This window comes from Artibeus jamaicensis, unplaced genomic scaffold, assembly GCF_021234435.1.
Source record: "Artibeus jamaicensis isolate MK-2021 breed Jamaican fruit bat unplaced genomic scaffold, CSHL_Jam_final contig_777, whole genome shotgun sequence".
NCBI lineage: Eukaryota > Metazoa > Chordata > Mammalia > Chiroptera > Phyllostomidae > Artibeus > Artibeus jamaicensis.
In genome coordinates this window covers 67,653-92,053 of record NW_026521966.1, presented here as the reverse complement: position 1 = coordinate 92,053, position 24,401 = coordinate 67,653, and the positions used below count along the sequence as shown (strand labels likewise).

The 24,401-nt window shown below is 45.5% G+C and overlaps 1 protein-coding gene and 1 non-coding gene across 2 annotated transcripts; both read left to right on the top strand.

Annotated features, from left to right (window-relative positions):
- Window positions 1-12,868: 12,868 nt before the first annotated feature.
- ALOX15 (arachidonate 15-lipoxygenase) lies at window positions 12,869-24,191 on the top strand. Its single transcript, XM_053672580.1, is given in 18 exon segments — window positions 12,869-13,103; window positions 14,634-14,786; window positions 14,788-14,839; window positions 15,135-15,216; window positions 15,311-15,445; window positions 15,596-15,699; window positions 15,881-16,041; window positions 16,682-16,777; window positions 16,779-16,826; window positions 17,995-18,160; window positions 18,163-18,203; window positions 20,087-20,175; window positions 20,274-20,364; window positions 20,367-20,452; window positions 20,633-20,754; window positions 21,317-21,415; window positions 21,536-21,699; window positions 21,787-24,191. Coding segments are annotated over 18 exon segments (2,010 nt in total). The 5' UTR covers window positions 12,869-12,986; the 3' UTR covers window positions 21,991-24,191.
- Window positions 19,630-19,817, top strand: LOC119043213 (U2 spliceosomal RNA). Its single transcript, XR_005081375.2, has one exon. It is a non-coding gene; the product is annotated as a U2 spliceosomal RNA (small nuclear RNA).
- Window positions 24,192-24,401: the final 210 nt, after the last annotated feature.

The window sequence follows — 24,401 nt, the reverse complement described above, 5'->3', positions numbered from 1 at the left end:
AATTGAACTTTTCAGAAGTCCGTTAACAACAAATTCTTCAGCCTGACCGGTAAGGGGCAAAACCAGCGGCTGGTGAAGCGGGGTTGCACAGGAGGACTCGGTGAGATGGACTCAGGCGCGCTGAATCCAGGCATGCGAAATCCAGGCACAGGGTTGGACCTAGTGAGCTACTGAGCGAGCGACCAGGCGAGTGACCGCGGGGGAGACAGCGGGGGAGCAGTGCTGAGTGTTGACTGTGGTCACACATTTGTGTGCAGGTGGACAGGCGAGGGAGCGGGCGGTTGGACCAGGGCCCGGTGGGTCCCCTCGGCAAGCAGCAGTGGAGGACGCTGCCATTTCCCTGCTCTGACCCCACCTCCACATACAGCATCATAACCCAGCGACTCTGAGTGGCCCGGCCCAGGTGAGCCACCTAAGGCGCTGCTCCTTACCCAGCTGTGAGAAACAGCAGAGGGGGTCGCCATTTCCCCACATACAGTGTCACAACCCAGCAACCTGGGAGTCCAAGGCACCGCTTCTCACACTTAAAGGGCTCGAACAGACCAAAAATGGCGCAAGAAGATCTCAAAGCCCCAGAGCCCATAGATCTAAGCAATGAAGAAATAGCAAAACTCTCAGATGCACAGTTTAAAACACTGGTGATCAGGATCCTCACAGAACTGGTTGATTATAGCCACAAATTAGACAAATATATGAAGGCGAAACTAATTGAAATGAATGGAATTGCACAGGACACCAATAGCAATGAAAAGGAAACTGGAACTCAAATCAATGGCGAGGACCAGAAGAAAGCAAATAATGGCCAAACAGAAAAGAGTCAAGAAGCAAGAATTCAAAGAAATGAGGACAGTCTTAGGAACCTCCAGGACATCTTTGAACGCTCCAACATCCGAATTATAGGGGTACCAGAAGGGGGAAAGGCACAGCCACAAGTGGAAAACTTATTTGAACAAATAATAAAGGAGAACTTTCCCAATCTGGCAAAAGAAATAGACTTCCAGGAAATCCAGGAAGCTCAGAGAGTCCCAAAGAAGTTGGACCCAAGAAGGAACACACCAAGGCACATCATAATTACATTAGCCAAAATTAAAATGAAGGAGAGAATCCTAGAAGCAGCAAGAGCTAAGGGGACAATCACCTACAAAGGAGTCCCCATCAGACTGTCAGCAGATTTCTCAAAAGAGACCTTACAGGCAAGAAGGGGCTGGAAAGAAATATTCCAAGTCATGAAATCTAAAGACCTACAACCAAGATTGCTCTATCCAGCAAAACTTTCATTTAGAATGGAAGGACAGATAAGGTGCTTCTCAGATAAGATCAAATTCAAGGAGTTCATCATCACCAAGCCCTTATTATATGAAACGTTAAAGGGACTTATCTAAGAAAAAGAAGTTAAAGAAACATGAACAGTGAAAGGATAGCAAACTCACAGTTATTAACAACCACACCTAAAATAAAAGCAAACTAAAAGGACAGCTAGATCAGGAGTGGAAACATAAAAATGAAGATCTCAAGGAGGGTTAGCAACAGGGGAGTGGGAGGAGGAGAAAGGGAGAGAAGGTTCAGAGAATAAGTAGCACAGATGGTAGGTAGAAAATAGACAGGGGAGAGGGCAAGAATTGTAGGGGAAATATAGAATCTAAAGAACTTGTGACACATGGACATAAACTAAAGGGAGGGCAATGATGGGGGAAGGGGTGTGCAGGGTAGAGGGGAATGAAGGGGGGAAATGGGACAACTGTAATGGCATAATCAATAAAATATATTTTTTTAAAAAAGAAGTTATATGTCTTGGGCATCACTACCTACTGTGACCTGCCTAGTTATGAATTTATGAGGGGGGACTCCAAAAAGCCTGAAATTATCTTCTGGAGGGTTGGCTGTTTGTAATATAGGCTCCCTCTGGTAGGTAAGTATTCTAGGAACCCATCTGTATCAGTGTACCAACTGGTGTTGTGGTGAGAGGCTATGTTCAGCTTCAGTGAACTTTTTTGAAGACTCTCAACATGTTTGCCCATTTCATGATGGGTGATTTATGAGCGCACTTGCCCACAAGGCACTGAGTGTTCGAAAAGCCAGTGTTCATGCTGACTGTCACATACCAGACCCAATAGGCAGAGACAAGGATTGAATCTCTATGGATGCTTTACTCAGATGGTCAGTGATCCAAGAAGATGGTGGCTTTGTACCCTAACAGACAGACCATATTAAATTCCATTTTAAAACTGCCCTTTTTATAAGGAGAACAAAGTGTAGATAAAAGGTTTGGAATTCAGGGAAAAGTTAATTGAATAAAAAACTGCATGCCCTGGCTGGTATAGCTCAGTGGATTGAGCGCAGGCCTGCGAACCAAAGGATCACAGTTCAGTCAGAGCACATGCCTGGGTTGAAGGCCAGTTCCCAGCAGGGGATGCACGAGATACAACCATACATTGATGTTTCTCTCTCTCTCTCTCCTTCCCTTCCACTCTAAAGATAAATAAATAAAATCTTAAAAACAAAAACAAAACAAAACAAAACAAAACCCTGCAGCATTCTCCCCCCGCCCCGCCCCCGGCAATGGTCTTTAGCTGTGTCCTGGGCGGTGGTCCTCTCACCTTGGAGCACAGTGGCTCAGATACCACCTTGAATTGCTTGCAGTCCTCCTGGGACACAAAGGTGGAACTGCTTATGGTCTCCTGGAGTCAGGGTGGGTCACACCTTCAGTTCCTGGAATAGTAGCTTTTACAGACATTGGTTACTAAGCTTATTAGCTATTATGTAAACTAAACTTTCCCAACTTTCCCCCATCATGTTCAAGCAGTTTTTGACCAAAAACGGCATAACACCTGGGCCCCAACCTCCCTATTCACCTGATCTCACCCTGAGTGACTGTTGTTTTTGTTTCCCCAGATGAAAAACGTCCTCAAAGGAAAACATTTTACCAGTGTGGAAGAGGTGAAAAAATGGCAGAAGCACTAAAAGTCATCAAAGTCAATAAGTTTAAAAACTGTTTCAAGCAGTTTAGGTGTATTTTATTAAATGGAGAGTATTTTGAAGGTAATTTAAGTTTAAACATGTAAGAACAAATACACAATTTTTTAATAAATAAATTCTGTTTTTTCAGTCCCCCTATCTTATAAGAGTACCCTGAAGTTGCTTTCTACAGAACCTCTCTTTTATCCATGGTTCTTAGGGTGGGATGGAAATCCCTGCATATATAGAATTCATATTTAACTGGAAGTCATTGATTTCCATAGTGTGGACCATGTATATTCATGCATTCATTCAACAATTTATCAAGTATTATCAGGTGCCAGGGACTACTCCAGGCACTTGAAATGCATCAATGATTTATGCTTGAAAATAAAAGAACTGAAACAAATAGGGCAGAGTATAGGGTACTGGGAGTGTGGGGTGGGATATATTGCAATAGTAGAAAGGATGATAGGGTGGGCCAGATCAAACATGAATTTTGAATCAAGGCTTGGAGGAAGTGAGGGAGTTATGATGGGAAACTCAAGAGTTGGAAAATTTTAGTTTAAGGTAAATAGTCGATAAGCCTATTGTAATGCCTATATTAAAGCTATTGTTTCAGGAACTGCAGGTACTGCTCACCACTCCCAGAAGAGAGACCTGACCTCCTCGGGCACAGCTAGAGATATCTGAGCCTTGTGTTCCAAGAAGAGACAGACGACCACCACCAGGGGACAGCTAACCACCCAGGGTGAGAATACTGCAGTTTTTTAAATCTGATTTTCCCTGAATTTCAAAATGCCTCACTGCACTTTGTTCTCTGTTATAAAAAGGCTGGTTTGAAAGGAAATGTAAGATGGTCTGTTTGGGTACAATCCCACTGTCTTCTCATATCACCAGCCATCTGAATAAAGCGCCCATAAAAATTCAATCCCTGTCTCTGCTTATTGGGTCTGGTAGGGGAGAGGCAGCATAAATGCTGGCTTTTCTGGTTTCAGTTAGTCATGTAGCTATGTCAATAGGGGCCAGAGAGGAGATCATTCCAAGCAGAAAAAAGTAGCCATTAGAAAAACCCAAAGGCAGGAATAGATTGAGAGGAGTTGGGAAGAATTTGGGGTGGAGGGGGAGTAGATATTGTATCTTAACCAGAAAGGGGACCTGGTCCTGAGTTATGTGCTTAGGGCTGGCACATAGTATGTGGGTTCTTGCTTCATGTAGGAAAGATTTCACAACATAAGTCCAGGTGATTATTAAAGCTGGGATGATGAAGCAAGGAGAGGCTTAGGGTATTGGAAACAATAGGGGAGTCCAGGTGGAGCTGCTTTATAGCTCACTAAGAAGTCAGAGAAATAGTCTTGGGGACAGGGTCAAGGGGTCCGCCCTGGATGAGCTGCTGCCACCCACTGCTTTCCTTGATGCAAGCCTTGTGAAATCTCTTAGGGTTTAGGGGACGCATATCTGTGGGGGAAAAAGAGGAGAAGGGGGAAGAAAAGGCAGAGGCATGTTCCCTGAGAGGGAGCGCATACTCAGGAACCTTATTTTTGAAGGTTTAAGCTATCTACCCTCTGGTTGGGAAGGAAAAAAACAAACCATGTACTCGTAAGTGTTCTTGGTTTAGGGAAGATTGGATTTACTAGATGGCCACAAACTGCTTGTTTAACTCTCTCTCAGTTTCCCTATTCCACTTGCCCTGGCTTACTAGCCTGTCTCAGAAGCACAGATCCATATAAAGATTTGTGATGGCCCCAAACTGGAAACAACACAAATATCCATTTAGAGCTAAATGGATAAACAAATTGTGGTACATCCAGATGGTGGAATACTATCCAACATTAAGAAGAACCAACTACAGCCCAGGCTGGTGTGGCTCAGTGGATTGAGCACTGGCCAGTGAACTGAAAGGTCACCCGTTCAGTTCCCAGTCAGGACACATGCCTGGGTTGTGGGCCAGGCCCCTGGTTGGTGGCATGCTAGCGGCAACTGAGGAATATTTCTCTCCCTCTCTTTCTCTCTCCCTTCCTCTCTCTCTGAAAATAAATAAGTAAATATGTTTTTTTAAAAGAACAAACTACTAATACATAGAACAACACAGACAAGTCTCCAAACAGTGATTCTGAGTGAGAGAAGCCAGACAAAATATAGTATCCACTGTGAGATTTCACTTACACAAAAACCTAGAAAATGCAAACATCCAGTAAGGGAAAGCAGATTAGTGGTTGCCTGAGGTTGGGGTGGGAAGAGGGAGCACTGCGAGGAACAGAAAGGAGAGATTAAAAGGGACACAAGAAAATTTGGAAGAATGATGGGTATGTTTATTATGATTGTGGTGATAGTTTTATAGGTGTATATACATTAAATATATGTAGTTTATTGTTTTTCAACCATGCTTTAGTAAAGTTATAAAATGCTATTACACACAGATGGCCATCTCATTCCTGAACATTGCAAGTGAAGAGAAATTCACTACCTCTGAGCCAGCTAATCCCACCTCTGGACAGCTTTGACTGTGAACATTTTGCTGCAGGTGGAGCCCTGCCCTGCTTTTGTGGGGGTGATGGTTTTGAACCTAATGCACAGTGATACCTTTGTGTCTGCTAAGTACGGTCCTGTGGATCATGCAGAGTGAACACTGAATGAGGTGATCCATGTGTTTTCTCAGCAGTCAGACCCAGCATCAGCACACATGGGACAGAAGAGCCTTAGCTGAGCTGGAGGTCTTTATTCTATGCTGAGATAATTTTAATGACAAAACTGCACAGGGCCTAGGGCAACCTCACCATAACAACTATTCTCCATTCTTTTTTAAAAATATATTTTATTGATTATGCATTACAGTTATTCTATTTCATTCCTCTCCACCCTGCACACCCCCTCCCCCACCATTCCCCCCTTCAGTTTATGACCATGTGTCTCAAGTTCTTTAGATTCTATATTTCCCATACTATTCTTGCCCTCCCCCTATCTATTTTATACCTACCATCTATCCTACTTATTTTCTGTACCTTCTCCCCACTTCTCCTTCTCCCACTCCCCTGTTGCTAACCCTCCATGTGATCTTCATTTCTTTTTTTTTTAATTTAAATTTATTTATTTTTTTGAATTGATTATGCTGTTACAGTTGTTCTATTCCCCCCTCCATTCCCCTCCACCCTGCCCCCCCAACCCCACCATTACCCCCCTTTAGTTTATGTCCATGTGTCTCAAGTCCTTTAGGTTCTATATTTCCCAAACTATTCTCGCCCCCCCCCCATCTATTTTCTATCTACTGTCTATGCTACCTGTTTTCTGTACCTTCTCCCCCCATCTCCTCCTCCCATTCCCCTGTTGCTAACCCTCCTTGAGATCTTCATTTCTATGTTTCCACTCCTGCTCTAGCTGTCCTTTTAGTTTGCTTTCATTTTAGGTGTGGTTGTTAATAACTGTGAGTTTGTTGTCCTTTCACTGTTCATCTTTTTTATCCTCTTTTTCTTAGATAAGTCCCTTTTACATTTCATATAATAAGGGCTTGGTGATGATGAACTCCTTGAATTTGATCTTATCTGAGAAGCACCTTATCTGTCCTTCCATTCTAAATGAAAGCTTTGCTGGATAGATCAATCTTGGATGTAGGTCTTTGAATTTCATGACTTGGAATACTTCTTTCCAGCCCCTTCTTGCCTGTAAGGTCTCTTTTGAGAAATCCGCTGACAGTGTGATGGGAACTCCTTTGTAGGTGACTGTCCCCTTATCTCTTGCTGCTTCTAGGATTCTCTACTTCATTTTAATCTTGGCTAATATAATGATGATGTGCCTTGGTGTGTTCCTTCTTGGGTCCAACTTCTTTGGGACTCTCTGAGCTTCCTGGATTTCCTGGAAGTCTATTTCCTTTGCCAGATTGGGGAAGTTCTCCTTTATTATTTGTTCAAATAAGTTTTCCACTTGTGGCTGTTCCTTTTCCCCTTCTGGTACTCCTATAATTAGAATGTTGGAACATTTAAAGATGTCCTGGAGGTTCCTAAGCCTCTCTTCATTTTTTTGAATTCTTGTTTCTTCATCCTTTTCTGTTTGGCCACTTTTTTTCTCCTTCTGGTCAACTCCTTTGATTTGAGTCCCAGTTTCCTTTCCATTACTATTGGTTTCCTGTGTATTTCCCTTCATTTCAATTAGTTTAGACACCTTCATATGTTCCTCTAATTTGTGACTAAAATCAACCAGTTCTGTGAGCATCCTGATCACCAGTGTTTTGAACTGTGCATCTGAAAGTTTTGCTATTTCTTCATCACTTAGATTTATCAGCTCTGGGGCTCTGAGTTGTTCTTGAGCCATGTTTTGATCTGTTGGTGCCTGTTAGGTATGAGGAGCGGAGCCTTAGGTGTTCACCAGGGTGGAGCTACCCAGGTCGCTGGTTTGTGATGCTATACTGGGGGCGTGGTCAGAGAGGGACAATGGCAGTTTCCTCTGCTGCTTCCTGCTGCTTGGGCCTGTGAGGTCCATCTCACTGCTAGCTCCTTGACCGGTTTATCTGCGTGCAAATGTGTGACCATGATCAGCCTTCAGTGGGTTTACTGCCTTGTGCCCTCAGTGGGTCAGCCCGCTTCTCCACACCTGGGATCCGCCCATGGCCGCCGGCGCACCTGTGGGTTGTGCCGGAGCCCGGTGGGTTGTGCACCTGGTTCTGTCCGGTGGATCTTTCCTGTCCGACCCCGCTCTGCTGCAGGCTCTGCCCCTCTTACCTGTTTGGCTGAAGGGTTCGTTGTTGTCAGACTTCTGTGTAGTTCAATTTTCTGTGAGTTGTCTATGTTCTTGTTGCTAAAACTTTGTTGTTTTTAAACTTGGTTGTTTGAGAAGGTATAGTGCTTCCACCTATGCCTCCATCTTGGTGGAAGTCTCTGAATTTCATTTTTAATGTCCCACAGAATTTGAACTTCAGTTTGGGGTTTCCCTTACAGCCACAATTGATTATAGTTAATGCTTTTATGACAGCATATGTAGCTTTGAATTTTTTTAAAGATTAAAAATTTGAGCACAGAAGCCCCAGAGATACCTGGTGTTCTGAGAAGCCACTCACAGTTCAGTGGAGCATGCTGAAGACAGTTATACTTGAGATGGACTATGGAATGGTATGAACAGCACATACTGGGGTGGAAGTCCAAGTCCAATGTAGAAAGACAGCCTGCTTGAGCAACCAAGTGTGTCAGCTGTACCTAAGATGATCCCAGCAGCAACAAATATGTGTGGTGGACTTCCAGGTGGAACTGAGCCAGGCATTCTTAGCTCAGACACCAAGAGGTGGTAAAAGAAGTATTGAGCCATCCCAGCTGACAGTGTAATATATTATCCACAAAATAAAAAAAGATTAAAAGTGTGAGATTATAGAAATTACTCACACTTTTGTAAAACTTTAAACAATATTGAAGTATGAAAAACAACAACAACAACAACAAAAGTTTCTCATCTCCCCCCACTCCTTAGAAATAATCTCTGTTGACCCTCTGGTACACCCTTTTAGGTATTTTTCTACATTTATTGTTGATAGAGTCTATGCACATTGCTGACAGAGGAACAAACAAACCCTGGTTTTTGGATGATGCTGTTGAATCATGAACTAACAACCCTAGAGCCAACGTATCTTATAAGCTTCTTTTTTGAAATAATACATAAATTTTCCTTATTGTTTGAGCCATTTGAAACTAATTTTTTTGGTTAACTGCAAACAATGAACCAACTGATTTTTTGGTTACTAACTGATACATTTATCTGTTTCAATGAACCCTATTTATTATTCAGCCTTTGCTTCTCAAAAAGTCACAACATAGCCAGTGGGAACCCCTTGAATGGGACATCTTGCCCTATCAGAACTGTTTGTGACTTGCTTGAGAACATCCTTACTATTTTTTTTAAATTGATTATGCTGTTACAGTTGTTCTATTCCCCCCTTCATTCCCCTCCACCCTGCCCCCCATCCCCACCATTACCCCCCTTTAGTTTATGTCCATGTGTCTCAAGTCCTTTAGATTCTATATTTCCCATGCTATTCTTGCCCCCCATCTATTTTCTATCTACTGTCTATGCTACTTATTTTCTGTACCTTCTCCCCCCATCTCCTCCTCCCACTCCCCTGTTGCTAACCCTCCTTTAGATCTTCATTTCTATATTTCCACTCCTGATCTAGCTGTTCTTTTAGTTTGCTTTCGTTTTAGGTGTGGTTGTTAATAACTGTGAGCTTGTTGTTCTTTCACTGTTCATGTTTCTTTAACTTCTTTTTCTTAGATAAGTCCCTTTAACGTTTCATATAATAAGGGCTTGGTGATGATGAACTCCTTGAATTTGATCTTATCTGAGAAGCACCTTATCTGTCCTTCCATTCTAAATGAAAGTTTTGCTGGATAGAGCAATCTTGGTTGTAGGTCTTTAGATTTCATGACTTGGAATATTTCTTTCCAGCCCCTTCTTGCCTGTAAGGTCTCTTTTGAGAAATCTGCTGACAGTCTGATGGGAACTCCTTTGTAGGTGATTGTCCCCTTAGCTCTTGCTGCTTCTAGGATTCTCTCCTTCATTTTAATCTTGGCTAATGTAATTATGATATGCCTTGGTGTGTTTCTTCTTGAGTCCAACCTTTTTGGTACTCTCTGGGCTTCTTGGATTTCTTGGAAGTCTATTTCCTTTGCCAGATTGGGGAAATTCTTTTTTATTATTTGTTCAAATAAGTTTTCCACTGGTGGTTGTGTCTTTCCCCCTTCTGGAACCCCTATAATTCGGATGTTGGAGCGTTTAAAGATGTCCTGGAGGTTCCTAAGACTCTCCTCATTTCTTTGAATTCTTGCTCCTTGACTCTTTTCTGTTTGGCCATTATTTGCTTTCTTCTGGTCCACTCCATTGATTTGAGTCCCAGTTTCCTTTTCATCTCTATGGGTTTCCTGTGGAATTCCATTCATTTCCCTTAATTTAGCCTTCATATGTTTCTCTAATTTGTGGCTATAATCAACCAGATCTGTGAGGAAGCTGATGACCAGTGTTTTAAACTGTGCGTCTGAGAGTTTTGCTATTTCTTCGTCGCTTAGATTTATCTCTGGGGCTTTGAGGTCTCCCTGCGACATTTTGGGTCTGTTCTGGCCCTTTAAATGTGAGAAGCGGCGCCTTGGACTCCCAGGTCGCTGGGTTGTGACGCTGTATGTGGGGGCGTGGTCAGAGCGGGGAAATGGCGGCGCCCTCTATCGCTGCGAGGCGGGTCCAACCGCCCACTCCCTCGCTCGCGCGCAATTAGGCAACCGCAGTCAACACGCTGCACCGCCTCCCCACTGTCTCCTCTGCAGTCGCTCACCCGGTGGGTTGCTCGGTCGTTCACTAGGTCCAATCCTGCGTTTGGAACCCGTGCGTCTGGATTCGTGCGTCTGGATTCCATGCCCGGGTCCGACTGAGCCCTCCTTTGCAACTCCTCACCAGACGCTGGTTTCGCTCCTTACCGGTTGGGCTGAAGAATTTGTTGTTAGCGGACTTCCGAAAAGTTCAGTTTTCCGTGTTCTGGTTGTGTTTTCTGATGCTAATATTTAGTTGTCCCTAAACTTGGTTGTGTGAGAAGGCACGGCATATCCACCTATACCTCCATCTTGGCGGAAGTCCACCTTACTATTTTAGCAACAACAGCATGTTTCTGGCTTATCCAGACTTTTACCTGCCCCAAGACATGGTGCCAGCTACCTTCTAAGGAGCCCAGAATTCTTTTTGTGGAGAATAATATTATAGACCAAAATTTTGGCTCTAAGGAGTTGATGTAGGTAAAAAGGACCATCATTGCTACTGGGACTCTTTTAGTAACGATATAGCCAGAGAACGGCTCATTTTCCTATATAAATAGTTCTTACAAATAAATAAGAAAAAGACAAAAATACAATAGAAAGTGGAATAGCTAGTTCACAGAAAAGGACATACAGATGGCTCCTACAATACAAAAAGATGCTTCACCTTACTCATGATAAAAGAGATGCAATTAAAATTCCACTAAGGTACTGTTTTTCACCTATCAGATTGACTAATGTAGAAACATTTTTTAGCACACTATTGCCAAGAATGAGAGAGAATGGGTGTGCTCATACATTGGTGAACAAACACACTGAGGGAGCGTAAATCAGTATAGCCTCTGCAGAGGGCAGTTAAAGCAATTTCTGCCAAAGTTACTCATGCTTTTGGCCCAGAAGTTCCATTTCTAGGATTTTGTACTACAGTTATAGTTACATATGAAAAAGTGATATATATAACAGATGATTTTTTCAGCAAATTAAAAAAAAGATTTATTTTCATAAAGAGAGGAGAGAGGAGGGAGAAAGAGGGAGAGAAACACTGATGTGTTTCAATCAGTTGCCTCTTGCACACACTTGACTGGAGACAGAACCTGAATTCCAGGGATGTGGCCCCAACATGAATCAAACCAACAACCTTTCTCTTTGCAGGATGACACCCAACCAACTGAGCTGCACCAGTCAGGGCTCAGCAACATTTTTTTTTTATAGTTAGGAAAGATTGCAAACAAACTAAATGTTCAATGGCAACCTTAATAACAGAAAACTCTGTACTGGGTATACAATGACCTCCTGATTTGTATTGCAATGTGGAGAAAACAAAGTGTGGAACAATACGTAAAGTATTCTACCATGTGCACAAAAAGGACAGAAAAGGTAGGCATGTACTTGCTTGTGAATACACACAGCTTGTGGGATGGAGGAACTGGGAACTGGGAAGCTTGTGGCCAAGAGGGAGGGAGACACCAGTGAATACCATTTTGTATTTTGTGGCCTTTGAATCCAGTGAAAGTGTTTCCCTTTCACCACATACACACACGCAAAACCCACAACCCCCCAAAAAAATCAAGCAAGAAAATGGGAATTACCGACATTTTCCATCAACTTAATTTGTTTCAGCATGCTGGTAGTACTCTATACCATGGTGGTACCAGAGTTTGTTTTACTATTCTCTTATCTACATTGTCTGGGAGTTTTTTTTTGTTTACCTTTGTCTTCTCCAAGGGAAGGACTTACTTATAACTGATCTTTCAGTGCAGTATGTTTCAGCAAAGGTTGACACTCACAAGCCTGATGCTGTGATAAACCCAGGATAAACAAAAGTGAGTAATTTGTGCTGGAAATGTGTTCTCTGCCTTGGAAGAGTTCTCCTTGGTGTGGGTATGGGCATACCAACAAATTACTGTAGTATTAAGTATGCAATATTATCAAGAGAAGCATGCACAGTGTGAGAGCGGTACGGAAGAAAGCTATTAGTCCTGCTGAGGGCAGTGGGGAGGGGTAGAATGGCCAGGGAAGAATTCTCTAAAAAATTGGAGCCTAACCCAGGTTTAGAAGGCTGAATAGAATTTTCTAAGAGCAAGGACTGCAAGCAAGCAACGTGGTGGGTTCTGGGAAGCACAGGGCTCCAGCCCAAAGTGGGGAGACCAGAGATGAGAATGGGGTACAGTGGAATGACGTGGAGGAGGGCAGGCCAGGTTAGCAAGAGCTTTGAATGACAAAAAGTTTGGATTTTCATCCTGCAGGCAACAGACAGACATGTTTGAAAGCTAGAAAGGAATGAACCCCGGATCCTTACACGGAATAGACAGATGTTCAAATTCGGCCAAGTTAATTTGGTGGCCTGAATGTACCTTCCTCAAACACTGCTGCAGACCAGGCCTCCTTGTCTCCTCATCCACCCCTACAGCCATGACTGTTGGCAGGGGTGGACCAACCTGTGAAGCTGGCACACAGACGCGCACCCCACCTGCCTGCCGGGTTACGCGACAGTTCCTTCTTTCTGCATGTTTTCTGCTCATATCCTCTTCTACTTCCCCACTCCCTCCTCCTCCCACAAAGATAAGAATCTGCACTTTGTACCCGGGCCACGGCCCCTCCTTTCAGAGCTTGTGGGCAGGAGGCTTGGTTGGAGACCTGCTATCCACATCCCCCACCCCAGCAAGGTTTCAAAGGGTGGGGTCTTGAACCCTTTTATTAGGCCCATCCACTCTTCTCCCCTTTCAGAAGGCAGGAAAGGAAACGTCTTTGGACAAGATGGGTGCCTAACGCGCCCGTGTGTCCACTGGGTCCCCAAACTACTCGGGCTCCGACAACCAGGTGCAGCTGTGGCTGCCTCCCTCGGGACGCGCCTGCGGCTGACGAAAGGGCAAGGTGAGCTGGCCGGAGTCCGGCCCGCAGCCCAGAGGCCATCAGGTACCGGGGATGGGGGCGGGGGGGGGGGCGGGGAAGCGTCCCCTGAGCTAAGAGCGCTTGGAAACCGTGTGGCACACCACAAGCGCTCAATAAAGGCTCCAGCCACCCGGCTTCCTGGGAATGGAGGGGAAGGACGCTCCCGCATACCCGTTGTTCACAGAGCTCTCTCTCTCTTTGAAACTCAGGGGCCCTGGAGCGTCTGTGCTTCTTCTGATTCCTTTATTCTTAAAAGCTATTCCAAACCTCCTCTGCTGTTGCTAAATCTCCGACCTTGCGGACTTTACCACCGGGGTGGGGTGGGGTGAAGGAATTAAGGAGGGGGTCGGCGAGAAGCTAAGAGCTGAAATTCCTGATGAGCTTCTTCTCTCGCGTCACATTCACCTGGTATTCACCCCAGCTCCCGTTACTTTTTCTTCCGCAATTCCCATCCCCAAATTTCCATTGCCCATCTAGCTCTCTCCGACTCCCCCGACCCACACGTCTGCCCCACGGGTGCCTCAAAGGAACACGCCTCAGCGAGGTCCTCCCGTTGCCCCACCTCGCACACCTCTGCCCTGCCTCCCCTAGGTGTCACTCGCGCCTCCCACTCCGGTAGCCCCTAGACAACCAAGAATCTGGACCCTGGACATCTCCCATCCATTTCCAGATGTCCGACCCACCCCCGACCACCAGAGTCCCCTTGAACCTACGCCTCCTTCGGCCCCTTCCCCCACCTTGCCGCTTCCTCTCCTGCCCTTCCAAGCCCTTCTTGCATCTAGAACAACTTCTTCCAGACATCTTCCATCCTTAACACACCCCTCCCGCCTAAAACATTAGAATGGCTTCCGCTTGTTTTCAGGACTAACTCCAAAGCCTTGGCTTTACCTTCGATACTTCTCACAATTTAGCTGTGCTCATCCCACACACGCTCTGTGCTCCGCTCCACGTCGCTGCTCGCCCTCGCTCAGCCTCCGCTTTCTCACTTCCTCTCCCAGACACGCATTTCACCAAACTTTTCCTCTCTCACACTTTCCCTGGCTAAACCCTTCGCACCTAGAGGTCTCCGCTTATACAGAATATCCTCCGGGAAGCCTGCCCCCAGGCCAGGTGGGGCTCCATCGAACTCAACCTTGGAGGTGGTGGTGGGGGCCCCGGGGTCTCACCGCTGAAACTGCCTGGTCCTCAGTGTATCTGGAGGCACAACTGCGCGCTCGCCTAGGGTGTGTCGCGGGTGACCACCGCCCAGCTCAGCGCTTGGTACAATCAATGAGTACAGAGAAGAAAAAGGGCAGGAAGGAGAGCATCTTCCCTCCTCCGCCTCACCCCGAGTGGACGAACTGGACCCTGGTCGTTGGGCCCCCTTTCTCTCTTTGGCTCCTTTTTGCCCCGCCTTCCCAGAGTCCCAGCAGAAAGGCCTGGGTGGGTCTGTGGGCGGGCCCTGAGATCAGTCCCAGTCCCCCTTCCAGTGATCGTCAGGGATGCTGACCGAACCTCTTCTGTCCCCAGCAGGAGAAGGAATTCGAGGTAGACGTGAAGGACTACCTGGGGCCACTAGTGTTCGTGAAAATGCGCAAGTGGCCCTTCTTAAAGGATGACAACTGGTTCTGCAACTGGATCGCTGTGCAGGGCCCCGGGGCCAGTGGGGACGAGTTCAGGTTCTCGTATTTACCGCTGGGTAGTGGGCGATGGCGTCCAGAGCCTACCCGAGGGCACTGGTGAGTACAGGTTGGGGTGTGAGGCCTCTGGGGTACAGGAGAAGCTGGGGGTGGGGGAGAGGAGAAGAGGGATCAGGGCATTGGGGCAAAAACAGGACGGCCAGGTCTTTTTGGCTTTTGGGAGAAGCAGTTGCTGGAGTTGGCACATAGCAGCATGGAGCATGGGGAGGGGCCCGAAGCTGTAGGGTCAGACCCTTTCCCCCCCAAGGATGGTCTGAGAAGGCACTCCTGGTAGGCACAGGGGAGAGGCTTTCAGAAGAAGCCTCATGGTCCATCCCTTCCTCCCCATGTCTAGGTCACACACTGGTGGAGGACCCTCAAGGCCGATTCAAGAAATACAGGGAGGAGGAGCTGAAAGACAGAAAGATGCTGTACTGGTTAGCCTTACCCCTACCCTGCGACTCCTCCTGACCTCAGAGTGAGTCCTGGCCCTTCCTCCAATCTATACCTGATTTCATTTATGCATCACAGATGGGGTATGTGAAAGGAAGGATTAATCCTGAATGTGCTCACAACCAATTTATCTGACCTCCCACTAGATGAGAGATTTCTGGAGGACAAAAGAATTGACTTTGAGACTTCAATGGCCAAGGGATGAGAACAAGGGTGACTGGATGAGAAGGAGGTGTCCTGGTCCAGTGGAGGCCAAGGGAGTCCTATGGACTGCACCAAGCTGGACTAGCCCAAGGTGGGTGCTTATGGTTGTGATGTTGACTCTGAGAATAACTCAAACACTTTGCTTATCTTTCCGTGAAGGCTGGCCGAACTAGTTGTCAAAGACTTTTTAAATGTTCTGGTTAACTGAAATGATCTGGATGACCTCAACAGGATTTTCTGATGTGGCCAGAGCAAGCTGGCTGGTCAGTATGGCTACCCCAGTACTTCTCCCCAGGACCCTTACCACCCATCTAGGGAGCCAGAGCTTGGAGATATGAGGTCTGGGTCCCTCTGGTAGGCTGGGGTCAAGAGGGGATAGTTTGGTGGGAGTTGGAAAAACCAGGAGCTCCGATCTCACAACGTGCTCCATAACTTCCAACCCAGTTCAGGTGCGGGACTCCTGGAAGGAAGATGCCTTATTTGTGTACCAGTTTCTCAATGGTGCCAACCCCAGGTTGGTAAGGTGCTCTAGTCACCTTCCCGCCTGCCTAATGTTTCCTCTAGGGATGGAGGAGCTGTAGACCCAGCTGCAGAAGGAACTCCAGGTATTGACATAACAGTCCACAGGAGGCCACACAGTGAAAAGGGAGTGCAGTCAGTGCTTGTGCTGCTTCGGGGTCCACTGTGAGCCCAGCTTGCCAAGGGAGGGCAAGAGGGAATTCTACAGGGGTAATCTTGAGTGATCCTGGAGATGTGCAACCATTTGGCATTTCTCCTTGAATGAGAAACATATACTGTGCAGGAAGAGTGTGATGGGTACTAGAGATAGTCAAAATAAAGAAATAACTGGGCCTTGATGCCAGGAATTGAGGGGGTGTGGGGTAAGAGAACCAGGTCAAGGGTGGGGTTCTTAAGAGTGGACGGGGATCAGTTTGGAGATAAAATTCATGGATTATAGGGTGAGACAGACTTGGGTGTGAACCCTGGCTCCACTGTTTTAAGTGCTGTGACTTCAGACAAGATGCCTATCTTTTTTGTTTTTTCTCTCATCTGTTCCCTCTTTTATAAAAGTGGAGCTAATTCAAGTATGTTTAAAAATTATGTGAGGCAATCAGCATGTGGCTCATTGCCTGGTAGAAAGTAGGTGATGGAGATAAATTAGTTTCCTTCTTTCTCCTCTTCTTTTGGGGAATCAAGGTGGGAAGATGTGTTATGCTGGTAACCCTTGCCTTCTGCCCCATCCAGGGAGGCACACTGTTTGAAGCTGACTTCTCCCTGCTGGATGGGATCAAGGCTAATGTCATCCTATGTAAGCAGCAGTACCTGGCAGCCCCTCTGGTCAATGCTGAAACTGCACCCTGATGGGAAACTCTTGCCCATGGTCATCCAGGTGAGAGGACCCAGAATTTCTGCTCCCCGTGCTCAGCTCAGCCTCTCAGCTCAGCTCCTCACCCAGATTCACTGAGGAGTCAGTCACCTATGCTCAAGCACCGGAGATGACATTAAAGGAGGAAATGGACAAAGGAGGAAAGGGGTACTCTAGCTGGAGAGACAGATTGGAAAAATCTAAATACCCTCCAGTGCTGAGGAAATTCCTGAGTATGTAGACAGTCTGGGAGGGGCCATGGGAACTTTGTGGGAGGGACAGGACCTTCTAGCAGGGGAAGATGGATTGGGCAGAGAGGTTGAGGTGTGAGAAGTTAGATTACCAGGGGACAGTTGGGCTGGAGTGGTGGGGAATAATGTGAGGTGAGAGGGCCCAGACTGTAGAGGGCCATGGATGCCAAGTCAAGGAGTATAAACACAGGAAGCTGGTGCAGGCTGTTAAGAAAGATGTTGTGGGTGCATTCTATGGGTTATTTTGTTTAGGACAGATCAGAAAAGGGAGATGTTAGATACAGAGGTTAGGGTGACATGCTACATCAATTGTTCAAGATAGAGATGTTGGGCTCAGATGTGGGAAATAGCTGTGGGGTGCAGAGGAAAGATGAATGGGTATGCAAAAGAAAATTAAACTGGCCTGGATTCAAGGAGAGAGAAAATGTAGAGTTAGGCAAGACTCTTGCAGAAATAGGACAAAAAAGAGAAAAAGATGCTCAGGTAGGCTTTTGTTTGGCCAACTATGAGGTAATGGGGAGACATTCAAATTGTCACATCCAGCTAGTGACTAGCTGAGAACTGGAGACTTAGCTGAGTCTGGCAGTACTGGAAGACGAGAGAGATGCTGAACTTTCTGAATAAAAGTATAGCATAAAGGAAGCAGAGGGTCTGAATCTTGTTTACACTGAGGAGACTGAAAGGGGAAGTGGAGGCTAGGAAGTCAGTGGAAGAGGAGTTTCTGTAGAAGTTCAGGGACAGAGCAGCCTGTACAATGTTAATGCACTGAGTAGGTAGGAAAGGGAGGAGAAGGAATAGTGGCTTTGGGAGTAGCAGCAGTGAGATGGAGAAAGCTAAGTAAACTCAGGGAAGAAAGAGGGGTTAAATATATGAAGGAGGGGGAATGTGCTGAGCAACTGGCACTCATCCCTCTTTCCCCCACACTCTTATCCTTGCTCCAGCTCCAATTGCCAAGTGAGGAATTGCCCCTCCTACCACATTTTCTACCCACAGATCCCCTGATGGCCTGGCTCTTAGCCAAATGCTGGGTCCATAGCTCTGACTTCCAGCTTCAACAACTGCAATCTCATTTTCTGAGGGCACATTTGATGGCTGAACTTATTGCTGTGGCACCATGAGATACCTTCTATCAATACATCCTATCTTCAAGGTAATACCTTATCACCTGCTCTCCTGCCTGCCTACTGCCCTCTGCCCCATGGCACAGTCCTGCCTATGGAGGCAACCTCTCTATGGAATCTCAGGGTGTGGGGAAAGTCAATCAGTGAAAGACAAGGGAGCATGGCTTGCTCTACCTCTTTAACAGGGTGACTTTACCTCCAGAGAAGTGAAAATGATTCATTGGCAAGGTGAGGGTATGGGGAGGGAAGTGAGAAATCTTACTCTTTTTAACTATAAAGTGCAGATAGATGAGCATACAGTATATTAACAGTACAATGACAGAGGTTTCCATCCCCAAAAAAGGGTCCCAGTTGACATAAAAGACTTTTCCAGCCAGTTTTGACTGGTTCTAAAATCATAACACATAGTACTGGCTGGTGTGACTCAGTGGATTGAGTGTTGGTCTGCAAACCAAGTGGTTGCCAGTTGATTCCTAGTCAGGGCACATACCTGGGTTATGAGCCTGGTCCCCAGTTGAGGGTGTGAGAGAGGTAACCAGTCAATGTATCTCTCACACATCAATGTTTCTCCCCCTCTTTTTCTCCCTCCCTTCCCCTTTCCCTAAAAATAAATAAATAAAAATCTTTAAAACATAGTAACACATAGGTTTAGGTCAATAACAGTAGCCTGTTTTTTTATTTGTTTGTTTGTTGTTGTTGTTGTTATTGTTTTACAGGCATTTGAGCCAAGTATTCATTCACTCGTAACTATTTTTCTTGGGTGTCTCCAATAGGGCAAGAACTCTTCTAGATGCCTGTGTTAATAAGCAAGACAGGCAAGGTCCTGATCTGTGGGGATTTTCATTTTCAGTGAGGGCTAACAGGCAATAAAGATTACACTATGCCGTATCAGCTGTGATAAGTACAATGCAGGGAATCAAAGCAGAGTGATGTGATGTCGAGTTTAGATTGGTGGTCAGGAAAGGCTCCTTTGATGAGATGCCACAGAGAACGAGACCATGGGGACCCAGCCCTGAGATGATCAAGGTGCACATTGTTCTAAGCAGAGACCAGCTTAGAAAACTGCAAAGGTCTCAAGGCAGGAACAAGTTTGGCATACTTGAAGAACTGTACTAAGGTGAGTATAACAGTACAAAAGGGAGAAGGTAGGAGATGGAGTTCAGAAGGTAGGCAGGTTAGAGCATGCATTCTCAGTGAAGGCAATTATGCCCCTCAAGGAGCTAAAGTGGGCCCAGTGCAAAAAAAAAAAAATATATATATATATATATATATATATACACACACACACACACACACACACACAGTACATAGCAGATATAGTATATCTGTAGCAGTAAAATCTCACGAGAGGTAAGAAAAGGAAAAAGCTGAAAAAGCTCTTTATTGGAATGATAATGAAAAAAGGTTTTAAAGCATTTACCTAGATTTCTAACAGTCTTATATGAAAAGAAAAGGGTGGATTCTCAGCCTTTTGGCTAAGATCAACTATAGTATCTGTTCTTATCAGTTTAATATCTGGTACATCCTTTATTTGAGTACATTATCTTAAATGGATTTTTGGAGCTGGGAGACTGAATAGGGGCTCGCTCAGACTACTCCACAATTGACACAGTTTTGCAGTACTTCCAGGAACAGTACATACACACACACACACACACACACACACACACACACACACACACACAAAAGGAAAGAATGATTTCTTTCAGTTATCAGAAAGCAATAAGTCAATGGTTTGTAGAATGAATTACAAACCAACTAAACACTCTTTGTGTCAAGGGACCACTGAACTTCATGTTTCTGCTTTGCCTGGGGGCCCGGTATCTTTTCTGCCCTTCAACTCCTCCAGTTTCCTGCAGGGACTTGTCACAGCTCTCTTCTGATTTTGCCCTTCCCTGCTCTCTCCTTCCAGCTGATAATCCCCCACCTGTGATACACCATGGAAATTAATGTATGGGTAAGGACTGGGCTGATCTCTAACATGGGTGTTTTTGATCAGGTATGAAGAGAGAAGGGAAAATCTGGAGCTTATGCTCCCTCTGGCTCTGGCCTGTGGCAGGTGGACCTGCCTGATCCTGCCCATCCTTGCTTCTCAGGTGGTAAAGCACTGGTGGGGGAGGCCATGTGGAGCTGCTTAGGCGAGCTGGACCCTTAATAACCTATAGATCATTATGTCCTCCTTATGTCATCATTATGACCTGGCTGATTGGGGGCTTTTGGGAGTCAAGTCTTCCTTCTATGCCCATGATGCTCTGAGGCTCTGGGAAATCATCTCTCAGTGAGGCAGGGGGAAGGCAGGGCTGGTGGGGGTGGGCAGGAAGGAAGAGGCTTGGGAGAACAGGAGGTCTGTGTTGGGGGGGCTGGGAGCCCTAACCTGATTATGTAGGCAAAGAGCAAAGGGCAAAAAAGAAGCTTACTGTCAGCTTCAGTTCTTTTGGTCCAACCCCTTGGCCAGCAGCTATGTGGAAGGAATTGTGAATCTTCACTATAAAACAGACAAGGCAGTGGAACAGGATCTTGAACTGCAGGTCTGGTTTCAAGAGATCACTGAAGTTGGCCTGTAAGGGGCCCAGGACCAAGGTGAATTGAGCCCCTGTACTGAGACCTCCAATGTAAGAGATTCCTCCTTGGAACATCCCCCAGAGACCTCCCCACTTCTATGAAACCTCCCAGAAGAATGTTCAACCCTTATTAAAATGCCCAAAGGTCTTTTCACTTTCTTATGCAATAAGAACCCCTCTAGGTCCCAGATGCTGTGGGACCAGTGGTTGCTAATATATGTTTAACAACTGGCTCCCTGGGGCGGGGGGGGGGAAGCCCTGATTTGTGGTATTTGCCCATTTCCATGGTGTAAATGTTTCCACTATAGCTACCATTCTGATGTCAACCAGCTTGTTAACTACCTGGATATTTAACATAACTGACTCTTTGAGAGCCAGTATGAGCCATACCAGTACCCCACTGAGTGGGGCCCTCCCAGAAGATCTCCCCTTTTTCCCAAGTTCAACTCACACTCATGTCAGTTCTTACAGTTCCTGAGAGTCCTTGACAACCTTTCTCCCTCTCTTATTCCTGCTCAGCCTCTCTGAGTTTTGCTTCTATTCCTGGCCTCACAGCTTCTAACTCTCCTTACCTCTTGCAGGGTTTCCCACCTCCTTGGAGTGCCAGGACCAGCTTTGCCACTTTGTCACCATGTGCATCTTTACCTGCACTGGCCAGCACTCCTCAGTCCACCTGGGCCAGATACTTATTATAGGGGGACAATGGGCATTTGCACCTGGAGTGGGGGAGGGGGATGTGTGCAGGGGACTAAGGAGTTTTTATTCTTAGCAGACATTGATTTAGATATCTGTCCCTCCTTAGCTGGATTGGTATGCTTGGGTCCCTAATGGACCCTGCATGATGTGGCTGCCCCAACCCACCACCAAGGATGTGACCATGGAGACAGTGATGGCAACCCTGCCTAACTTTCATCAGGCTTCTCTCCAGATGTCCCTTACTTGACAACTGGGCAGATGCCAGCAAGTTATGGTGAGACCCAGGTGGCCTGGTCCCCAAGGAGGGGGCAGCTGTGGGAGATGTGGCAGCCCAGTGGGGGTCCTAGGCTCTCAGCTGCCATTTCTTTTCCATCCCCCGGTGGCTCTGGGCCAGCGCAAGGAGGAGTATTTTTCTGGCTCTGAGCACAAAGGTGTGCTGAACAAGTTCAGGGAGGAGCTGGCCGCCCTGGGTGAGGAGATCAAGATCCACAATGCAAAGCTGGACATGCCCTACAAGTACCTGCAACCCAGCATAGTGGAGAACAGTGTGGCCTTGTGAGTGCCTCCGACCCTCAGTTGTCTCAGCCCCACTTCCATCCAACTCACAACCCCATCCCTTGGTGACTTTAGTCTCACCCTCTTCAACTGCGCCCCTTTCTATGTCCACCTGCCCTAGAGAGTCACCTTTTCTTTGGGTATGCCCACAGTGAATACATTTTACCCTAGACAAACCACCTAGGGGCCTCATTTCCTCTTTATTCCTCCCACTTTTCCTATTGCCCTCCCTCCCTCCCTCATCACTGGGGTGTCCTGAAGGGCAGATGATAATCGTGTTTATATAAACTGTTTCAAGAATGGACTAAACTAATGATACATACTACTCTATATTTCTTACAATTTTGAAACTTGTCTGAGTTTAACAACAATAAAGTGGTATTTTAGACTAATGAAAGAAAAAGAAATTAGATCAAACTAACCTAAATCAAAAGCATATATCAAGTCTTTAAGTAGATGGGATTTACCACATGTCCTGAAGCAAGACACAGTACAGAGCAAAACACTGACACAGCAGTTCTCAAGATTTTCACTTTGTGGCTCACTTAGAAAATGGTAAATGGAAGTAAACTGGTTAAACTGAAGAAGCTGATTTCAGCTGGAGGTAGTTCAACTTGGGGCTTCAGTCTGAGGGATCCATATTTATAACCCATTGGCAGTTTACCGGCTGGGAGGCTCAAAATTTAAAAAATACAGGAAAAATAGTAAAAATCTCATGGCTATTTTATTTTTTTAAGATTTTATTTATTTATTTTTAGACAGAGGGGAAGGGTGGGAGAAAGGGAGAGAAACATCAATGTGTGGTTGCCTCTTACACAGCCCCCACTAGGGACCAGGCCCACAACCCACACATATGCCCTGATCAGGAATTGAACCAGTGACCCTTTGGCTCACAAACCAGTCCAGTACTCAATCCACTGAGCCATACCAGCGAGGGTATCATATGTGGGTATTTTAAAACAGAAAATAACAGTACACATAAGACAAAGTTGTTTTATACTATTAACAAAGTTGCTTCTTGACTCTGATTCTATTTAATTTGGCAGAAGACATATAGGTGATGCTTGGTCTGATTTTTGAAGGAAGAACAGGAAAGAAATAGTTCAGAGGTGGGAGTAGGATTTAATGCTGGGATTTAGGAGAACCCACAGTGGAGGTAAGAGAGCATACTACAGTCTTCACACCAGAAATCCAGCAGTTTCGCACATGGTGCGGTAGGGGTAGGAGTGAGGGTTAGGAGAGAAGTAGTGAGAAGGGGAGTCTCAGGAAGAACATGTTTCCTACCAGGAAATTAGACTTGACCTTTGGGAAACAGGCATTGAAGAATTTCGAGTAAGGGTATGACAGGGTCTTGTGAGTCAAACATTCACAGTGGTATCTCCTTTTCCTTGGAGGACACCATTTTTTCTCCTTGGGTGCCACACCCCTTCTCCTTGGAGGCCACACCCTCTTTTCCTTGGGGCCCAGACCTCCTTCTCCTGGAGAGTTACACCCTCTTTATTTGTTCCCTGCTGGATCTTCTCCTTCTGAGGGCACTTCTCTTCAGTCCCTGAGAGAGAAAATGTCAAATCCCAAATCTTTCTGGAAGTGCATTTGTTAGATGTTTATTAAGAACAGGCTTGTGGGGAGAAAACCAAGACACACAGTACTGATGTCCTCTAGCACAGGAAAATATACTCCATAAGCTGCAGTGAAGTTACAAAATAAAAAATGAGGTCATCATGGCTTACACTATAAGTAGTGAATAAATTCAATTTCTTGCAACAGACTTATTCTAACAAATTAATTTTCTTATAATACATATCAGTAAATGTAAATACAGTAAGTTTTTAAGAGTCAATGGAAGCTTAGACTTAAGATTGAGGGTTATAGAACATAGATGTTAGTAAAAAACCCTTCTCAGGATGGTGCAAGAGAAATTCTCACAAACAAACCTCCAGTACACAATTTTCAGATAATAAGCAATAGAATAATTATACATATGGCAAGAAGGAAACTTCATTCCAACCTGGTTATTTTTTATATTTCTAGCATCTTCCAGGTAAAGTCTGGCAAATACTCTCTATATTTACTTTGATCCAACAAAACATGATCACTAGCTCAGTGCATAGTTCTTTCATAATCTTTGTGTTAAGTATTGGCATTCTTTTCAAGGTTCCTCATACAACTGCCCATTGAAAATGGAGTTTTTGACTTGTTACAATTTCCAGGAAAAGCTAATTGAAAGAATGTAGGAATTTTTTTTCCTCACCAGAGAACATTTTTCCATTGCTTTGAGTGAGTGAGTGGGGGGGGGGGGGGGAATCAATGTGAAAGAGAAACATGGATGAGTTGCCTCATATGTACCTTGCCTGGGGATTGAACTTGCAACCTTTTGGTGTACAGGACTACTTTCCAACCAACTGAGCCATGCTG